The following is a 21,007-nucleotide window of genomic DNA, read 5'->3' on the forward strand; positions in this document are numbered from 1 at the left end:
ATGTTAATTTAAAATTAGATTAGATTTGCATATTTTTAAATGCATAAATACTACTATTGTGTTCCTTAATTTAATTTTCATTTATATTCATATATGTTTATTTATGTTCATATGTGTTCTTATATGTTCATTTATGTTTATATGTTTTGTTTCTTTTACTTTTTATGACTTTTGTGATGTATTTTGTTAGTTACAGTCGCCAATGATCATATAAATGGTTCATGCGACCTTAAATAAAATAAATAAATAATAAAATAAAGAATGATCACTCCTATTTATTATATTGTTGGGTATGAAATTTCACAAGTGTGTAAAATTATTTAGAATGAAATGTTTAAATAACAGATGTCGATTGAAATCCAGTGAAACTTGCCAAATTCAACATAATCGATGTTTTCATCATAAATTTTTTATACAATTTGGATAATGTTGGTCGTAACATATTAATACGTACAAATTACTGAGAAGATTAAGATTACATCAAAAGAATAGATAATCTGCCATTCACGTGAAAAATTTAGATTAGAAAGTACAAATGCGAACAATGAACGATAAAATTATCAACAATACTAAAGACTTTAATTATAATAATTACGAAATTGTTTACAAATGAAATATATCAAATTATTTTAATATAAATATTATTAAATTATTATTATTATGATTATTAAAATTATTTCAATATAATTATTAAAATTATTATTATTATTATTATTATTATTATTATTATTATTATTATTATGATTATGATTATTAAAATTATTTCAATATAATTATTAAAATTATTATTATTATTATTATTATTATTATTATTATTATTATTATTAAAATTATTTCAATATAATTATTAAAATTATTATTATTATTATTATTATTATTATTATTAAAATTATTTCAATATAATTATTAAAATTATTATTATTATGATTATTAAAATTATTATTATTATGATTATTAAAATTATTGTTATTATGATTATTAAAATTATTTCAATGTAATTATTATTAAAATTATTAAAATTATTTCAATGTAATTATTATTAAAATTATTAAAATTATTGTTATTATGATTATTAAAATTATTTCAATATAATTATTATTAAAATTATTAAAATTATTATTATTAAGATTATGAAAATTATTTTAATATAATTATATTAATTATTAAAATATTAATTATAATATAATTATAATATTTTAGATACTCAATACAAAATTACTAGAAAACTTCAATAACGAGAAGCAAAGTCACATTGTGATATCCCAAATAGAAACTACTATTTTCACACTTCACATCTGTTTCACCGAGTCATCTGAAGACAAGAAAAAAAAAAAGAAATAGCCAAATTGCATCCGGAAATAAAAAGAATGCCTTAACAATGAAAATTCCTCAACGTCGTGTATAATGGCGGTGTTTCCAGCAGGAATATTGTTTGTGCTATTCTTCATCGCAATGCACACTCTCGGTGCACATTTTTTATCAATGTACATACATATGTAGCTGCGCTCCACATTACACAGAAACGACACAATGTTCAAACATTGGGAGCATCGCGATGCCGGTGTTCAACAAGCCTTCCGGTAATTACGTCGCACCGTACGAGCTTTCTGCCATGAGCTTGCACGAGGACAAAGCCGTCAATACCTAACTGAACGTATGAATTCTGAACCACGTTTTCCCAATTAACAGTTATTTCGATACCATCGCGTTTGCGTGAAGTAAATTTTACGCAAGAACCATTAATTACTGAACAATGCTGGACATTAGCATCTGAAACAAAAAGTAGTAATTGAAATATTCTTACTGAAATAAAATACTGTTTGAAAATTTACTTTATTTGACAATAATACATAAGTATATTAAAGTTATTTATTTCAAGCGTAATAATAATAATTATTTAAAGCGTATTAGAAATGATCATTTCATGCATCGAAGCTTGCATTAATTATTTCGGAAGAAAATTAATTTTAAAAAATTTTTTAATTTTTTTTTAATTAATTAAAAATTAATTTAGAAAAAAATAAATAATATATCAATTAGTAATATATCACTAATATATCAAGTATTATTTCTGAGAAAACGCTACTGTTATTTGCTCAATCTGCGACGTGAAACATAAACTTTAAGACAAACATACAGGAAAAAACTACCTCGTAGATAAAATTTCATACGTATACAAAAATAAACAATTTTACACAATAATATTCAAATATTTTGTTGCACGAACGATGAGAGAAATATTCATTTCAAATAACTGTTTCAAGCCCATCATGAAAAATACGTAATTGAAATACATTTTCCATTCAACTTGAGAAATGAATTTCAAATAATATTTCAATCAATAGAAAAACTTTTTAAAAGTAATTACTTCAAATCAACAAATAAATCATCGGGTAGAAAATAATTTCTATAAATATATTTATGTTTCATTTGAAGTACCATTTTATCCAGCAGTGTTAGAGTCGTACAAGTGCCAGACAGAAGTAGTTCTTTGTTCTTGTCGTTAGTCTGCATTACTAATAAAGAAATAAATTAGTACTATTGTCCCTATTGTTCTTTTTGTTTCGATATTACCAGAGATATGAGATGTTATACGTTTACGCTGTTACTTTGTGCGACAAAAGTTATTCTTCATTCCTAGATTCCTTATTTTTCAGATAAGTAAATAATTTTGTTACATCATAGATAAGTAATTATTTTGTTAAAAATTTTTTCCTAGGTCCTTTCTTCTGCGTTTTTACACAGAAAATTTTCGAAAGAGGAAAAAGGAAAATTGGAAGGAAAAAGGAAGATTGAAGAGAAAATGACTGCTATGAGGCAGGCCATTGAAGTTTTCTACATTCTAAGAAAAAAAAGAAGAAACATTGATTATTTTGCTTGTGATATTTGTAAATACATTTTCTTTAAACACAATTAAGTGTCTTTCTATTATTACATTATTAACTACATACACCTTAAAATCTACTATTTGTGTAGATGTCCAATACTAAATGACAATTGCCAATCTTTTTTTCATATAAATTGTCAATCCTTACGATAAAATTCAAAGAATAAAATTAAAGAATTGACCAAATTGTGATAGACAAACTTGGAGTGCACTGTACTGTACAATTCTTGAATAGAGAGAAAATATTTCCCACTTATCCTCAACTTTTTGAAAAAAGGAGATCATTATTTTTATAGAGAAAAAGAGAACTAAACTAAATTGAGACCTATCTCCATTTCGCGTGGATCAGTTAGTAACGAGTAGTCTCATTGAACTCGATAAGTTCCTGGCGCAGAATTTGAAAACGAAGAAGACCCTTTGAAGTTGGGGCTGTGTTCATTGTACACATGTGCATGGCGTAAATGGCTGCATCCGCGTGCCACGTGCCGTGTACCGACCAAAGAGAAGAATAATTGCGAAACATTCTTCTTTCTCCGTTTTTTCTCCCCCGTTCGACGGCTTATTTGCCTCTTCGTTGCTCGTCGTTGGAGCTGAACCCCAAGAAGTAGCCACGATGATCAGACAACATAGGCCTGCAGGAGAAAACAAACGTTCGGCAAAACACGCTCCGTACGACGCACCAACCGATCGTTATTGACCGGATGAAAGTAATTTCAAGGTTCGAGGTGAATTATTCCCTTGCTTCAGCGAAATACCGCGTAATCGAATGGACGCACAGGGTGTCCATAAAGTCTCTTTACAATTTCAAAAATTTGTTACAAAGGCAAATGAAAAGACAGGTAAGTGGAAATTATTACAAAATGAGACGTATATATTTAAGTTTTTTCTGTATCATTTAATACACCTCTATGTGGGCATCATTAGTGGCACGAAGCACATCGAGACGGTACCCGATTTCTTACACGATCGATGTTTTCCTCAAATGTTCTTGGTCGTCCACTCCTTCCTTTATCGAACACTGTCCCCGTCTCCATAAATTTCTTGTGCCGTGCACGAATTTATGGATCTTTTCCATACTTAATTCTGAAGTTTCGCTGAGTTTGCAGATCCGATTTGGTTTCAAGAAATGATACGCACTGTGCCTTCTCTCGAGGAGTAGCCATTTTGTAAGGGGTTCGTTTAAGTATCTTATTCATCAACAGGGTACCTGAAATGTAATGTGATAAAGACCTTGATAACTACAGAATATATAAAACAAACCTGATGAAGATATCTCATCAAGTGCCTTTGTAATAAATTTTTGAAATTGTAAAGAGACTTTATGGACAACCACACGAGTTACGTTAAAGATATTGTATATCGAACAAAAATAAGGAACATCATAAACAGTAATCTAAAGTAGAAAATCACTGATGCCTCATTAATAAGGAACAGCATAAACATTTACTCAAGGTTCCTGAATTGAATGTAATTTCGAGTCTTAATAATAAACACAAGTTATTGTCACCCATTCATGCTGATTGTCATTTTTTGTTGAAATTTTCATTTCTTTGCCTTCAAGATCATTCGAAGGTATGCTAGGTCGTTGAATTCGCCTAGGTACGTGCTACAATACTATTGAGTCAAAAATATAAAGTGCCATTTAAAAAAACGAAGGTAACCTTGACAATTATCGAAAAAAAAAAAAAATTTGAATTTTTTTTATTGCACTGTATAGACAGTCGGAAACTGATCAACTTTTGTTTAAAACACTTTTTTGTGTCAGATTGTCGCAAGTACTCGAAAAATCGTGAAAAGTGTGGGACACCCTGTATATATAAATATATTATATAATAAATTTATATATAAATTTTTAAATAATATAAAATAATATAATATAATATAATATATTATATAATATAAATATAATATAATATAATAATATAAAATAATATAATACATTAAAATTTTTAAATAATATAATTTTTAAAATAATAAAAAATAATATAAAATAATATAATTTTTAAAATAATAAAAAATAATATAAAATAATATTAAGTATATTAAAATTTTTTAATAAACATATTAAAATTCCATTATAAATATAATATACACTATAAATATAAATGATTATTAAATGACTGGAAGTGACTTCATTCAAAACTCGAAGAAACAACCAAATTTTATATACACCAAATTTAATCGATTACCAATTTCCTCAAACATAAATGAAGTAGAGAAAGTATAGTACCAAAGAGAAATATATTAAGTGTAGAGGCAGTGGGCAAATATCATTCTATATTAGTCTAATTAATCTATGTTAAAGCATGCAATACTAGATGTAAGGGAAAAGTAATAAGGGAAAACTTGACAACCGAGGGAATTAAAACGGAAAACAAAATGTAAAGAATAATGTAAGGCACTAAGGTCTATTTCTAGGCCGAAAGGCTGAAATAAAGATTCATTCATTCGCCAATTTTCTCAAGTCTGAGTTTTAAGGGGCTGATGAAATGAATAACAAACAATTAAAACATAACGGAATTAGCTGATTTATTTGAAAAAATCCTCGCTCACAGTCGAAAAGGGTCCATTCAGTCTGGCAGAACGAGCCTGCACGTCGCTGCATTACAATCAACATTCACCTGGTGCATCTACTGCACGCACGCAAGAGAAGAGCGGCGAGTCTACTATATAAATATACGAATATTGAAGCGGCGCGAGGACGAATGACGATATAATAATTGTTCTTGTTACATAGTAAAAACACAATCTGCTCTCTTCCATTTTTCTCATCTTTCCACCCTTTACAATTATCTCTCTTCTCATCTTCTCTTCTTCCACACACGCTTGCAACTCTGCGCACGAATTTTACCACTTACGAGAATTCATCTCTCTCGGGTTTAGTTGATCGTTCACTATGGTTAGTCGTTTACGTGATTAATTATACATAAATACGCGTAATCTATCGTTTTGATCGAGAAGCACAAGATAAAATATCGAATGGCAATAAAACACAACAAGGGGCAAGTATAGTATACAATAGAATTTTTTTTTTCTTTTTTCCTTTTTTTTTTTTTTTCGAACGACAGTCGATATAAAAAAAACAACAATCATACTCGACAGACATTGGTCGATTTCCTTCTTAAGCGTGGAATATTTTGCCGGCGTTGATCGGAAAATCAAGCGTAAATTATTATTAATTTAATTATTACTGATATGTCGGTCAGTCGTTTAACCATTTACGATGGTTAACTGTACTTTAACCAATTATCACGTTCATCGATTACACATTTAACACAATTAAATATAACTACTCTTATAGATTCAATGCTCAAGGTAATTAACACTAGAAAGACCAGTTGGATTACCAAAAGTTGTTCTTTCCATTACAATTCAAAGAAAATATAAATATATTACATTAGTATATTATATAAATATATTATAATATATTATATAATTATATATTATATAAAATCATATAAATATATTACAATATATTATATAATTATATATTATATAAAATCATATAAATATATTATAATATATTATATAATTATATATTATATAAAATCATATAAATATATTATATTATATAATTATATATTATATAAAATTATATAAATATATTATAATATATTGTATAAATATATTATATAAATATATTATACTATATTTTATTATAATTTTATATTAATATAGTATAATATATAATTTATATAATATATTGTATAAATATATTATATTTTATTATAATTTTATATTATAATATATTATATTAATATATTATATTATGTTTTAGTATAATTTTATAATATATTATATAAATTTTATTATATTATATTTTATTTAAAGTAATAAGAGATTGTTTTCCAGGTGTAACAAAAGTTGATATTCGAGCTGGTATTTCTCGTGTTAAGTCGCGATCGTTTCAAGCAAAGTTCCTCCATATACGACGCAACTTTGCAGTATCATTAGCTATCTACACACATTCTTATTCAATTTTACTAATCTTATCTCTATCCTCTTCTCAAGTATTACTCGATCGAAATAATAATTATAGAAGGACTGAGGGGATCCAGGATACTCCGTGTCTCGATTAACTCTTAATTAACTAATTAATCCTTACGTCACTTCGGCTACAATAATAATCATTTCTCTTAACAAAACAACGTCAGAATAAACTATCAAAGCAACAGAGCTCGCTAGAACTCTGTGAAAATGAACAGCAAACATCCTCAAAATGACCAGAAATTATACTTGTACTTTCCTGATCCAAGCCGAGGGTTTCCACGCTAGTCAAGGAAATCCTACGAAAACCTACAGCCTGCAGTCGCCTATTTACAATCTTACAACTTACTTTAAACGTTTCGTTTCTTTTTTTTTTTTTTTTTTTTTTTGATTTTTTTCATTTTTCTTCTTTTCTCTTCTTCTTCATTTTTTTGGTGTACGCTACACGTACTACTTGTTACCTCTCGTCTCTTGGTTTCTCGAAGTAATTCTCGACTCGACTAGCATCGACATTCGTTATTATACTCGTCCTATACGTGAATCTTCGTTTCACTTCTCGTTTTCGTTCATTTCGCAGTTTTACATGCATTTTACGGACACTGAAGCGGATCGTGTGCTCCCGTCGCGACGCCCTTCCAAGTCGTCAAGGACCAGGAGGACACGCTAATTAGAGACCGTGGTAATTAAGTTGTCGGTCGCGGGCGGCGATCGGTGCCACCGGAAGTTCGCCGCAAACTGGGTTAAGGCGAGTGTCGCGCGAGCGGGGTTTGGCTGTTTGAAGGAACTTCGAACGACCGAGGGTCTCCCAAGTTTCCGTGGACTTTCGCGAAATTTCAAGAGGATTGGAAGTATTCAGGGGGGAGGAAACATATTGGCAAAGCTCGATGAGATTTCTTGTCGAATCGATGACTTGCAGCGATAATGATGAAAAGTTGAAAACCCCGGATTAGACAAGTTGTTTGACGTGTTATTTGTTAGTTGATCTGATGAAATCCTCTCGAGTAATTGTATTTTAGCTGACTTGAAATGCCATTTTAAGGTAGAAATTCACGTTATTTTCATTCGACACTTGAAATAACTTGGAAACTTTATAAAAGTACATGTCGTTATTTCTTGCTTGAAATAAATTTCGCTTATTGATGCTTTAGCTTGAAATATATATATATATATATATTGCTTGAAATCGGTAAAGAGTCAAGTAACTTGACTTGTACAAACACAAACTTGAATTCAGATTACTTTATTCAAGTGCAATAGAGATTTAAAGCAATCAATATAATTAATTTTATGTGTACAGATCAATAATTTGTATTTTAAATGGTAAATCATTGATATAATATTTTTGTATTTTATAATAATATATATTATTATATTTTGTATATATTATTATTATATACAATATATAATAATATATATTATATATATAATAATAACAAATATTTTTGTATTTTATAATAATATATATTATTATATTTTGTATATATTATTATTATTATATATTATATATATAACAAATACTTTTATATTCTATAATAATATATATTATTATATTTTGTATATATTATTATTATATATTATATATAATAATATATAACAAATATTTTTGTATTTTATAATAACATATAATTGTTATAGTTTGTTGAAATAAGCACAACATAAAACCAATCAATGAGTTCGAATCTACTGTAGCTCGAAATGATAAAAATATGAAAAAATAGTTAAGCGTTTCTGAGAAACGCAACGTGTCACAAAATAGCGAAAGAACCGCAAGGAAATGCAAGGTGTTCGACCATTTATCGATCCATTTTCAACGCATTCCAGCACGCGTGAGTTGTAGGAAGTGTATGCAAGGGAATCGTTAGACACGCCGGGCAACAAAGTGTGAAGAAACTGGTTCCATCTCGTACGGTTCATCTGCTCTTCCACGCGAAACACATTCGTACATTTCATTCACGTTCTTGGCGTTTACGATTTATACAAAAGGAATTGCTGCGTCCGGGAAATATTTCCCCGACTGCAAGAAGAAGATTTCTTAAACGCTTCCAACAACGAAAATTTATGGTTCCTAATGAATTTTTCTTACAAAAGCTTATGCGGCTTATGAAACTGTGGCAAGGGCAATGTGTTTGTTCTGAAGCAGCTTTAGCTGGTGGAAAATTGTCAGGGCTCTCTAAGCAACAAGATACAAGTTTCGTCCATTTCGTACAAAATATCTGATAACACGCGTCATCATCGTTCAACATCCATTTCCCAGTTTCTTTCACGCGTGTTTATTTTCTCTTATCCACGACATTCCTTTCTTGCTACCGAATATCGACGGGATTATGCATTATGCATACGCGTCGTTCCTCATCGCGACAATTCTTGTAAATATTCAAAAATCGCGTGACTAGTTTACTGACTCGCGTTTTCTTCGGCGATCAATCACACGTGAGCCGTGTCTAGCTGTGACTCATTGCACCTTTATCGATCCTCAGCTCCTTCGATATTTTATTTAAATTCAAAGGGAATGAGCGGACAACTGCGCGTTTTCTTTGTGGATAACAATAAGAAACACAGAGAATCGATATAATACTTCCTTTCTAATCGAAATTAAAATTCTTTTACTATTTGAAAACAGTCAAGACCCGAAGAAAAACTTTTGAAGGAATATAACACGTGCAACTGATTCGAACAAATCGTTTTATTTCCTAAATAAATTTCGTTGTCTCGAACGAAGTAAATATTAAGGAAATACAGGTGGAAGATATGCATATCTTATTCATAAATATTAGAACAGTTACTGGTTTCAGATGTGATCATTTGACAGCGATCGTTTCCAAATGATCGTTTCCACTTATCGACTTGTGTTATCAGGAACACGATTCATCGATTGTTATTTTATCAATTTATGATCAAAGATGAAATCAGATCAGTTGTTTGCAGAGATTATGAAAGATGGCTTTTCATTTGAAACACTTAAATAAAATAACAAATTGTTCAATTTGAAAATAAAATTGCTTCACGTTAGTCGAAAACAAAGTTAATGAAATAATTGAGTTACGTAACGTTCACATCTTTTCTCTTGATTTTAAGAGGTCAGGACAGTTTGGAATTTTCAAGAAATCGATTTCTTTTTTTTTTTCGTCTTAAATAGTAATTTGAAGTATCTTGGGAATAAGATACTAAAGATCCTAGTCTTTAAAACAACTTATTTTGGGGGGTGTAATAATAAATCCGCGGATACAGAATAATTGAATTTGCATCACTGTTTACAAAACTTTAAGCAGTATTACAAAGTACAAATCGTGTGATTGAAATATTATTTTTGGCGAAATGAATACTAGGGGACTTGGATTCAATTTAGCTGTGAATTGTAAGAACTGTGAGCCGCGATATATAAGTAAAAAAAGTAAGTAAATGATACATATGAAGAATGACGTTCTGAAACTTTAAACGCGTTTTTCTCGAAACTAGATTTTTAGAAACGGTGTGCAAGATATCTCGGAATCTAACCAACCGATTACTGCGAAACTTGGTACGTATCTTTAGTGTAACATTTACTAGGGATTGACGATCGAACATTTTTTAATTCTTAACAATTTCGAAAAATATAAATAAAGAACGTAGAAATTTTTGGCATAAATTCGACACATCAAAAACAAAATAGCTGCTATTTTCATAATTTTCACAGAAATGAAAATGTTGGATCGTCAATCCCTAGAGAATGTTGTTTACTTTTGAACTTTTTCTTCCTTTTTGTTGCAACTAATTCCTGTTTGGCTGGAATCATGCACACCGATAGGCAATGTAAAAGGATGCCGTTAGAAACTTAAAATAAGAGCCCTCTTTTTTTTCTCTTTCAACGTTGCTTTTTATAATTCAGAATGTGTTGAAATAAACCACAAAAGCTCATGTCAAATCAAGTATGTAATTTTTACTAGCCCTCCAAAGTATTTATTATTTTTAGGCCCATCAAACTGTCCTGCCCCCTTAAATAAAATTATTCTAAACCTATTTTCATAATCGAAGGTCTCAAATAAGACGGTAATAATTTCCCCCAAATTTCAACAATATCCTTCAGGTTTTCAAATACTTCGTCAGTGTCCCGTTACTTGAACGAAAATCACTCGAGATAAAAAAAAAAAAGAAAAAGAAATTGGAAGTTCTTTCTTAGAGAACTCTTTGATATGTAATTTGTTAAAGGATGCATTCATTTCCTGGCGTTTCTTCTGATTTCTTTCTATCGCGGGGCACGCTTCCGATTTCACGGCTACTTCCGTCACAGGAGGTCATTGTTCCGGATAATGTTCTTGTACATCGTTCGCCGCAAACCACGATTTCCGGCCTCGTGTTGCCCTCTCTGTCACTCAGGGTAATATCGATCCGTGCGCCGCAATAAATAACCAGTTAAATTAGCTCGGCCGACATTCGTGTGCCCAATTTTCTAAACCTCGCTCGCCCGGAAATAAAACGCGACATTTTTCGAGAGGGAAAACTGCTATTCTTTCTCGATTCCTTCTCCTCCAGTTCGCCGCTAAATATACGAGAAGAATTCCATTTAATTCCTTGTTTGTATTCCTTTCATGTTTTTTTTTTATTCTCAACAAAAATATTGTCTCTTGATGCTTGTTGAAACTCATTAAATGCACGATCGTAATTCTTTCATATTCCGGTGATCCCAGAAGGAGGAAGCACTTTACGTTGAAAGTAGACGTAAAGTATCCTCTATTTTCACGTAAAGCGATATTCAGATCGCTTTTCTTTCACGAGAGGAAGAAATTTTTATGGAAGAACTTGTTTTTTTTTTTTCCTAAGGAAAGCACGTTGAAACATGAGAAATTCATATAAAAGAATAATTGAGAGAACGAAGAAGGAACGGTCACGAGAATACTCGCGTAACTTTTCTTTTTTTTTCGCGACAAACTTATGTACTTTTGATTGAAGTAAACTCTTTTTTTCAACGATACTTTCTACAAACAGGAATCACCATTCAAAAATAAAATAACAGATTTTTGACATTGAACGTTTCTTCAACATGCGTACAAAGAAACTATAATAATTAACTCGTAACATTCGTTACGAATATTAATTGTTAAGATTTAACCGCTTGCGCTGGCAACTGGTTCGCGGACCTTAACGAGTGACCGAACTCGTTGTACAATAATTCGTCGCTTTCCTCTTCTTTTGAACTCGTCGGTACGATAATCGCTGGATAGAAATTATTGAGAAGCAATAAATTTATTATTTGTTTCACTTAAATATATGTGAAACTGAGGAAATGCTTTTTAAAACAGCTTTGGAACAAAAAAAATTGTCGACGCGCGTGGCACGTCATTCCAGCGCAAGAGGTTAAATTGTGAGCTAAACGAGAAAGGAGTGACGTGTTTTCCGCGAAACATGAAGAAATATATCGTCTCGTACGATGGTGGTCGATAGGAAACTGCACGTACCGGAAGTCCACACGTCGAAGGGACTGTCAGAGACATAATACACTAGTAAACACGAGCACCCGTCGTTTTCAGCCGCAATCATTGCTTAAAATTCTCAAGCAGAAGTAGATTAATTTCCTAAAGGACGTCCTTGAAAGCTAATCAACGGATAAACTCGTAAAATATACGTAGAACATCTAATTAATTCACGATTCAACGAATTATACGTAACTGAAAGATACAGGTATATCGTGAAATTTTTACTCGTTCTATGAGCATAAGAACAAAGTTCACGCGCAATTTATATCCTTTCCAGAAAGTCCCTCAATTCCTAATAAAAAAGAATATCACACTGAATCATTTATTGGACTTGCTCGAGATATGTGTCGGTTCTAATCAGGCTCAGGTTCGCTATAGGGCACGATACAACGAGTACAACACAGATTCACATGTACAGAAGTATGATACAAGGATACAGGCTAATTGAACAGGGAAAAGTAAAAGGGTATATATATAGGGTAGGGATTGTTATCACATCGTTTTTTTTTTTTTTTTTTTTACAAAAAATGCCATTCGTCGGGAAGAAGCAACGATATACTATTCACGCCTGACATTAACGATTTATCTCTCATTACGTGGTATAAAGGTGCAAAAAACTGGGGAGGCACGATCATCGTCTGGCCGACGATACACCTCCAAGCTTCACAAACGGCGTGAAATACGATAAATTCACGATGGAGGATTGTCCACGTAGCAAAAAATCGTCTATCAAAATTCTCCTCTACTCGCTGCAAGAATCCCCCGGCGTGTCCATTGGTCAAGTTAAAAAAAAAAAAAAAAAAAAAAAACAATCTTCGGTGCCGTGCCACTCTGGTTAAAAATCATAGTCAGGTGTTCCCCATTGCGATGAATTTTTCAGCCAATGCCGATGCTTACGGTCACAGTTATTAATATATCCAGGGTTTTATCTTGGTCTTCTTCTTGACCCAGACCCGCGTCAGCATTATTTATACGACTCGACGTCATCTTTATCAGCAACGAAGTCGTCGATGAAGCTCCGTTTATCGCTGAGACTCTCGATCCGAGTCCTACCCTCTTCCGAGCGAGATATCTTTCTGCTTCCCTGTTCTCGATTCAATTTTTCACGAGTGAAACGATCGCCTCGGATCGCTGAAAATGCAACATTTCGGGGGGGAAAATAGAACAAGCACTTGTTTCGTTGTCGTCGCAGACATTCATCTAAATATCGTGACGAATAATCTTGAGCTTCTCTTCGATGAGAGAACACACGTGTTGCATTCTTTAGGACCAACGTAAAATAGCTACCGGTAAATGAGCAACGCCTAAATTCTCAGCCAAAGTATCCTATTGGAAAAGTATTCCGACTGATATCGCCTCCGTCTTATCCTTTAACCTTTTTTCAAGGATCGCCAACCTCTCTTCTCTCTCTTTTTTTAGAGTAGTGAGTCAGCCACGTATTTTGGTGGCAGTTTTTGTCGCGTGTATTTATCACGTTTACTAAACACATCGTCCAAGCAAATCAAGAAATCCAATTCGTACAAGTCCAGTTTGCATGTTCAATTCTTTCTTCGACGAGAAACCATCTGGTGTTCTTAGGTGCTTTCAGAAGCGATCAGAGATCTTCATCGAAGAACGGAAAACCACGAATCCCATTCGGAATGAATGATTCTACGGGATCTGTTTCCATCTCGTTGCACGAATCCGCCGTCCAGCCTTGCATTTTTGAAACACAGATCCGGCCGGCCAGCGTCTCGAGAACAAAAGATCGAGGGATTGTTCCACAACGAGAACAATTGTCCGCACGAACAGGAGGGGATTTTGTGTGTGTGTCTGTGTGCGTGTGCGCGTGTGTGTGTGTGTGTGTGTGTGTGCACGTGCGTTCACTCGAACACCTCGTGGACGTCGCCATCGCAGCATGACGAAGAGGAAGAAGACACCGTGGAAGGCGTGGCTGTGTCCAAAGGAGAGACTGTCCGCGACTTACAAAATCAGAAGACGCACGTGCAGTCCTCCGAGGCCCTGGCCTACCTGGCCCGCTTCCTGTTCAACTTCGCCAGCTTACGCCGCTTCAATATCAGCTGATACAACGTGTCCAATCCCTCGTGGAGACCCTCGCCGGTGATCGCGCAGGCCGGCTGCACTCTGATGCACGCACTACCCGGCATCCCGGCTAACTCCAGGACGCCTAAGTGCTTTTCCAACTCGCCTACCTCTTTGGCACCTGTGAACACCGGATGGAACGGTTTGGTTATAATTACAGTGCAGAGAGTGAGGGAGTAGGTGAAATGTTTTCGTTAACCCTCTGCATTCCAAGATTTTCTCCTATACAGATTATTTAAATATATAATTATATATTTAAAGGGTTAAATATATATATATATATATACAATTGTATATATTAATAGGGTTAATAATAAGGGTTAATATATATTATATAGGATATACCCTTATATATATTATATCTTATAAGTCCAATAATAAGGGTTAATATATATTATATAGGATATACCATTATATAGAATACAGGTTAATATATATTTTTATATATATATAAATATATATAAAATATAATTGTTAAAAAAAAAATATATATATATAATATCTTATAGGTCAAATAATAAGGGTTAATCTATATTATATAGGATATACCCTTATATAGGATATAGATTAATATATATTATATCCTATAAGTCCAATAATAAGGGTTAATATATATTACATAGGATATACCCTCATATATATTATATTATATATATTATATCCTATAAGTCCAATAAGGGTTAATATATATTATAATAGGATATACCATTATATATATAGGTTAATATATATTAGAGAAAATATATACTAGAATATAGGTTAATATATATTTTTATATATATATAAATATATATAAAATATAATTGTTAAATATATATATAATAAATAATGTTAAATATATATATATATATATATTATAACTTATAGGTCCAATAATAAGGGTTAATATATATATTATATCCCACCAACTCCGCGGTATTTTTAAAGAAAAAATAAAACAAGATCATACATATGTACTCAAATTGAAAGTAACTTTTTTATTTGAATGTTATGTATATTTTAGAAATATTTTATATTTTAGAAATATAAGTTTGGTATGATATTTCAAACAGCACCGACTCCTCGCATCCTATTTTTTCATATTAATGTAAATTAGAATGGCGAGTGTCACTCGCCACTCTGTTTATTGCAACAGCTCCAGCGGTGAATGTCACTCACCGTCCTAATTTACATGAAATATGAAAAAAAAAAAAAAAAGGCTGTGAGAAGTCAGTGCTGTTTGAAATGTCATACCAAACAGAATTAGAGAGCTTAAGATTTAAATATTATATTTCTAAAATATAAGAATATACGTAACATTCAAATAAAAAAGTTATTTTTATTATTTATTAGTTATTTTATAATTTGAGTATATATGTATGATCTCTATTTTTTCTTTAAAAAATACCGCGGAGTTGGTGGTATAGGACAAAATCTTGGAATGCAAAGGATTAACTTCTCGAGCTATCGAACAACAAATATATGGAAATATATTTACATTATTAAAATTTATATTATATATGGAAAATAATATAAATATATTTCCGGAAATTTCTTAAAATTACTTGTTAATGCCGTAAGTTTTGACAAACATTTTATAACATATGAAAGTATTAATATTTTTAAAATATCTAAATTTGAAGTGTTTAAAAGAATTATACTCAGACAGAAAAATATAATAAACGCAATTTTATTTCTCCTTCTCTTCTTTCTTTCGATCTTTTACCTAACACAATGTTTAATGGTTCAAGCTAACTCTTTAGAATTTACTTTTCCAATATTTCAAAATCGTGCAAATTTTTGTTGAATCGATTCTAGTCAAGAACGATACTTCCGGTCTTACAAAGATTTCTTTTACTCAAGATTTCTTTAACTCAAGATTGCGAACAACATTTCTTACTTTAAAATTTTAATCGAAAATCATAGTTTTAGTCCTATGATAGAATTTAGATCTTTAAAACATTTCACGCATAAAGAATTTCTCTTTTTGTTTTCTTTTTTCCAGAATCGTGGAATTGTTTAATTTAGGATTTTAGTCGTAGATAAACAGAGTTCTAGTCTTACAACGAAACTGGACAAAGATTTTGTGGAGAATATTTTTTAACTTGAGGATGAGGATAATTTTATGATGATTCGGATTCTTGAAGTATTTCATCACGAAGATTTTCTCCTTTAGTAAGTACACAATTTAAAATTGAATTTTGTAATTTAATATTCTAATATAGTTGTAGATAGCGATAGTTCGTCTCTTGATTAGTAGGCGTTCAAAGTTGTGCAAAGAAATATTTTTAAAACTCTTTATGATTATCCTTGCTAAATTAACTGTCTAAAACTAATTGAGTTGCACGAATGGTACATATTACACAATGATTAACATTTTCAGTTACACAATATTAGGCGTAAAAGAATAACATGCAGAAGCCCATAATCTCGAATAATGAATAATGTAACTGCCTTTTTTTTTTTTGTTAAGTATAATAACGTTTGTGAAACGTGTGTAAATGTTGTCACTTATGGATTATACGTAACATATATTATGTTCACAGAATTACTAGCCAGTACCTTTCTCGTAAATGAGAAAAATAATGAAAGAAGAAAAAGAAATATTGTTTTCTGTAAGCAACGTAATGCTAAAAAATAAGAAATTTTTTTGTGTTTACAGCACTTCTTTTAAAACAGAGATCAATTTTAATTTAAACAGAATGCTACATATTCTTTTCTTTTTATGTCAAAACGATTACAATAATTTAATTTTAATTTAAACAGAATGCTACATATTCTTTTTTTTTTATGTCAAAACGGTTACAATAATTTAATTTTAATTTAAACAGAATGCTACATATTTTTTTTTTATATCAAAACGATTACACAATGATCTTGAATATCATCACAGGATCAAAAATGAAAGAATAATTTCGAACAATTCGTACCATTTTATTTACTAATGCACGAAATATTCCTGTTACGTATTCATAAAATATTCGGATTTTTTCTTTTGATTTTCACCTTGCCATCAAAGGTCATCTTTTAAAAAATCATTTAAAAAATCATTTAAAAATTACTTCTAACTTCTAAACTTCTTTTCTTTCATGTTCTTTTTTTTTTCTCGTGCTTATCGTTTATGAGAAAAACATTAGGTCTAATAAATCTGTGAACACTCTATATAATTTAATCATGCTTCGGTATAAATTGCGGTCAAGTGCATTTATCAGTCCTGGCGAAGCCGTACGCTTAAACCGACACACGGTTGTTTTCGCGGCTACTTATTTACACTTCTTAAGTCTTCGAAAGCGATTCTCCCTTGTTTTTTAACACAGAAACCATTTACCAGATCCAATGTCCAAATAAAGTCTCACGGATAATGATGACTTCAATTTAAGAATAAAAAAAATTTTACTTTTGCATCAAAGGATGAAATTGACAATACCAAGCAAGTACATAATACTAAAGTATCACAAATAAGGAATTCGCCTCTTTTTAGCGCTTTTTTTGTTATCCTTTTCAATTGTTATTATATAATTAGAAGAATAGAAACCGCGTTTTTAAATGTTTCTTTAAAGAAGATACATCGAGTGAACGCGAGAGCACGTTTAATACTATGCTACTTTAAGCAATCGAGTAAAATTTCACGAATAATTAAATATTTGACCCAAAATACAAAATTCTTCCTTTTCACTTTTTTTCGTTAAATAAATATTAAACGAAATGAGAGAAATGAGAATGTTTTCGAAGGTATCTGTACGAAAAGTACTTTCGCTCAAAAGTTTGGAGCATCTTTTACTTCTTAGACGAAACGAAGTGGAAAGTTCATTTTCCAAGCGAATATCATAATTGCAACCTTGATCTTTAAATGGAGTTGATAGAAATTTCAGAAGTATAAAAAATAGTGTCGACGAATATAAAGTATTTATTTACTTAACCTCTTGCGCTGGAATGACGTCGCACGTCGAGAATTTTTTTGTGCCAAATTGCAACATTTTCTCAGTTTCAAGTATATTTAAGTATATTGGCAAAACAATACAATAAATTTATTACTTCTCAATGATAATTATATTATTATTATATATATTATATATTATATTACATTATTACATATATATTATATATTATATTATATTATTATATAATATAATATAATATAATGTAATATAATATAATAATAATATATAATAATATATTATTATAATATTGTTATAATATAATAAATTTGTTACTTCTCAATAATTTCTATCCAGTGATATCATACCGATGACTTCGAAAGAAAAAGAAAGCGACGAATTATTGTATACGGTCACTCGTTATGGTCCGCAAACCAAATTGCCAGCGCAAGGGGTTAAGGGAGTATTCTGGTGATCAGACTTAAAGAAAAAAATCGATTTTTTTTTATACATTTTCTCAAAGTATATGCTTTCGAGAATGCCTGTGTAAAGGATTTGTTTGAATTCGTAGAAGCAAAGTTACAAATGTTTAAAGGAAACGGTTGTACTGCTCGCAACGAAAGTATGAATATTTTTGTACAACGGGTAACAAAAACTTCAAATATGTTTTTCTCAAAAAATATTTCATTTTATAATATTATTATTTATATTATTATTATTTTATATTATTTTATTTTTTGTACCGATTGACTGTAAGTATGAATTTTTTTGTACAATGGTAACAGAAACTTCAAATGTTTTTTTCTCAAATCCATATTTTTTAAACTGGCTGACGTTTTAGTTGACCGATTGACTTGAAATTTGGAGGAGATCTTCACCGCATGTACCTTTACCGTATGAATCACGGATTTCCAAATTTGAGGTTTATTTCTATTTTTTTTTTTTTTTTTTTTTTATCACCCAAAAGACAAAAAGCACAAGAAAAAAATCGATATTTTAACTTCAAATGCTGCCGTTTTTTTAATTTTCGAAATTTCGTTGTTTCCGTGGTTCACGCGATAGCCATATTCATACTAACTAAGATGCATTTTGGTTTTTTAGTTTCAAATAACCAGGTGGGCCGGGATCACGTCAGCCGTTCGAACCCATTTTAAAAAACATGCTTTACCTAAGGCTATATAATTTCCACAACTTTCATTAATTTCGTTAAAAAAAAAAAATTGTAAATACCCTTTAAGTATGAATAAATCTGTGTGCGAAAACTGCATACCAAAATGTATCACGGTCTCCTTAGAAAAAAATCCCCAAAAAGTCGATTACCAGAGTACACCCTTAAAAGAAGTCTTTTCTTTTGAGATATGCTCGATATGCTCTAAATCTTTGTACATGGGAAAACACACATGTGTCACCGTGAGCAATTTCGTTTTGTGAAAAGAGGCCGCGGTAACTTTTACGATCCAGAGGAAACGCCGACCTGGCACATGCATGCATGCACGAAAACTGTGTTACCTGGCAGATCCTGCTTGTTGGCTAGGATCAAAATGGGAACACCAGCGTTATCCGGGCTCCTGGCGGTTCTGGTCAGCTCCATCTTTGCCTCCTCGAGCCGTTCTGCGTCGCAAGAGTCAACCACGAAGATAATACCGTCCGTGCATCGGGTATAGGACTTCCATAATGGTCGTAATTTCTCCTGCCCGCCCACATCCCACACGAGAAAATTTACACCTGCGACAAGCCACCGTGGGAATTCATTTTACTTATCTTCCTCCTTTCGTTTCATTGCAGTTTTCTCTTTCTTATTATTGTTACTTTCTCGGGGCGAAAAAATTGCAGAAAGAACGAGACTGGAGAAAACTAGAATTTGGGGTGGAAAAGTGTAAATATTGTTGGATTTGAACTCTTGCACAAGGGTGTTTCCAAAGTCGTGGTATGATCGATCAGTGTGCGATTCCATTGGATTGGCCAAAGAGTAAGTAAATATATAATCTTAAAATGTAACTAACCTCATTTCAAACCGCAAATTCATCGTATATAACCCGATGAGCTGATTGTTTGAGCTTGTTTAGAACAAGAAAATGCACGATCTCGTTAACAATTGTTTGTTTGACGACGTTGATTTCAAAAAATGGAAAATCAAGAAGGAAAATTTTCGTCAAAAAAGAGAGAAACGTTGTACAAGCTCATAAAAAATTATCTGATGTACAATATATGATGAAGAGAATTAATGTCAGAATTACTTTGCTATATTTCACTATGTCTCACTACTGGATAAGGATATCAAATCGTTCTTGGAACTTTTTTTTTTTTTTTTTTTTCGAAAAAGATAAGAACTTCTTCTTTGAAGAAGAATCATAAAATTGAAAGATGGAAAGGTAATCGAACAAAATGGTTACAATTATATTAATAAAGCTTTTGTTTCTCATAAAAGAGTCGCCACACAAAAATAGTGTAGTTACTAATACATGCAAAAATAAGTCGAAAAGAAAGAAGAAAATTTTTCGATATGATGCTTCATTTTCGAGAAAATCGGATTGAAAAATTTATCAAGTATATTCGAATTCAAATAATTCCAGATGTGAAAGAAAAGAATAATGAACAATGCGAAAGCTAGAAAGGAATTTAGAAAGAAATTTTTTTGCAAGCTGCTTCGAAACATCGAATTTGAAAATTTATCAAGTACATGTATATCAAAGGAACTTTTAACAATACACACTAAATACAAAGTCGATTTTCTTAGAAACCAA

At 31.1% G+C, this 21,007-nt stretch overlaps 1 protein-coding gene across 2 annotated transcripts in view; it reads right to left on the reverse strand.

Moving 5' to 3' along the window:
* Positions 1-14,172: 14,172 nt before the first annotated feature.
* LOC122528017 (ADP-ribosylation factor-like protein 4C) overlaps positions 14,173-21,007 on the reverse strand; it is a 55,119-nt gene continuing 48,284 nt past the window's right edge. For both annotated transcript variants that reach the window (XM_043652689.1, XM_043652690.1), the window contains exons 3-4: positions 19,773-19,988; positions 14,173-14,527 (exon numbers count right to left, since the gene is read on the reverse strand). In XM_043652689.1, coding sequence (XP_043508624.1) covers positions 14,331-14,527; positions 19,773-19,988 — 413 coding nt within the window. In that variant the 3' untranslated portion in view covers positions 14,173-14,330. The remainder of the gene's footprint in view (positions 14,528-19,772; positions 19,989-21,007) is intronic.

Source organism: Frieseomelitta varia, unplaced genomic scaffold (genome assembly GCF_011392965.1).
Source record: "Frieseomelitta varia isolate USP_RPSP 00005682 unplaced genomic scaffold, Fvar_1.2 scaffold_244, whole genome shotgun sequence".
In the NCBI taxonomy this organism is placed as follows: Eukaryota; Metazoa; Arthropoda; class Insecta; order Hymenoptera; family Apidae; genus Frieseomelitta; species Frieseomelitta varia.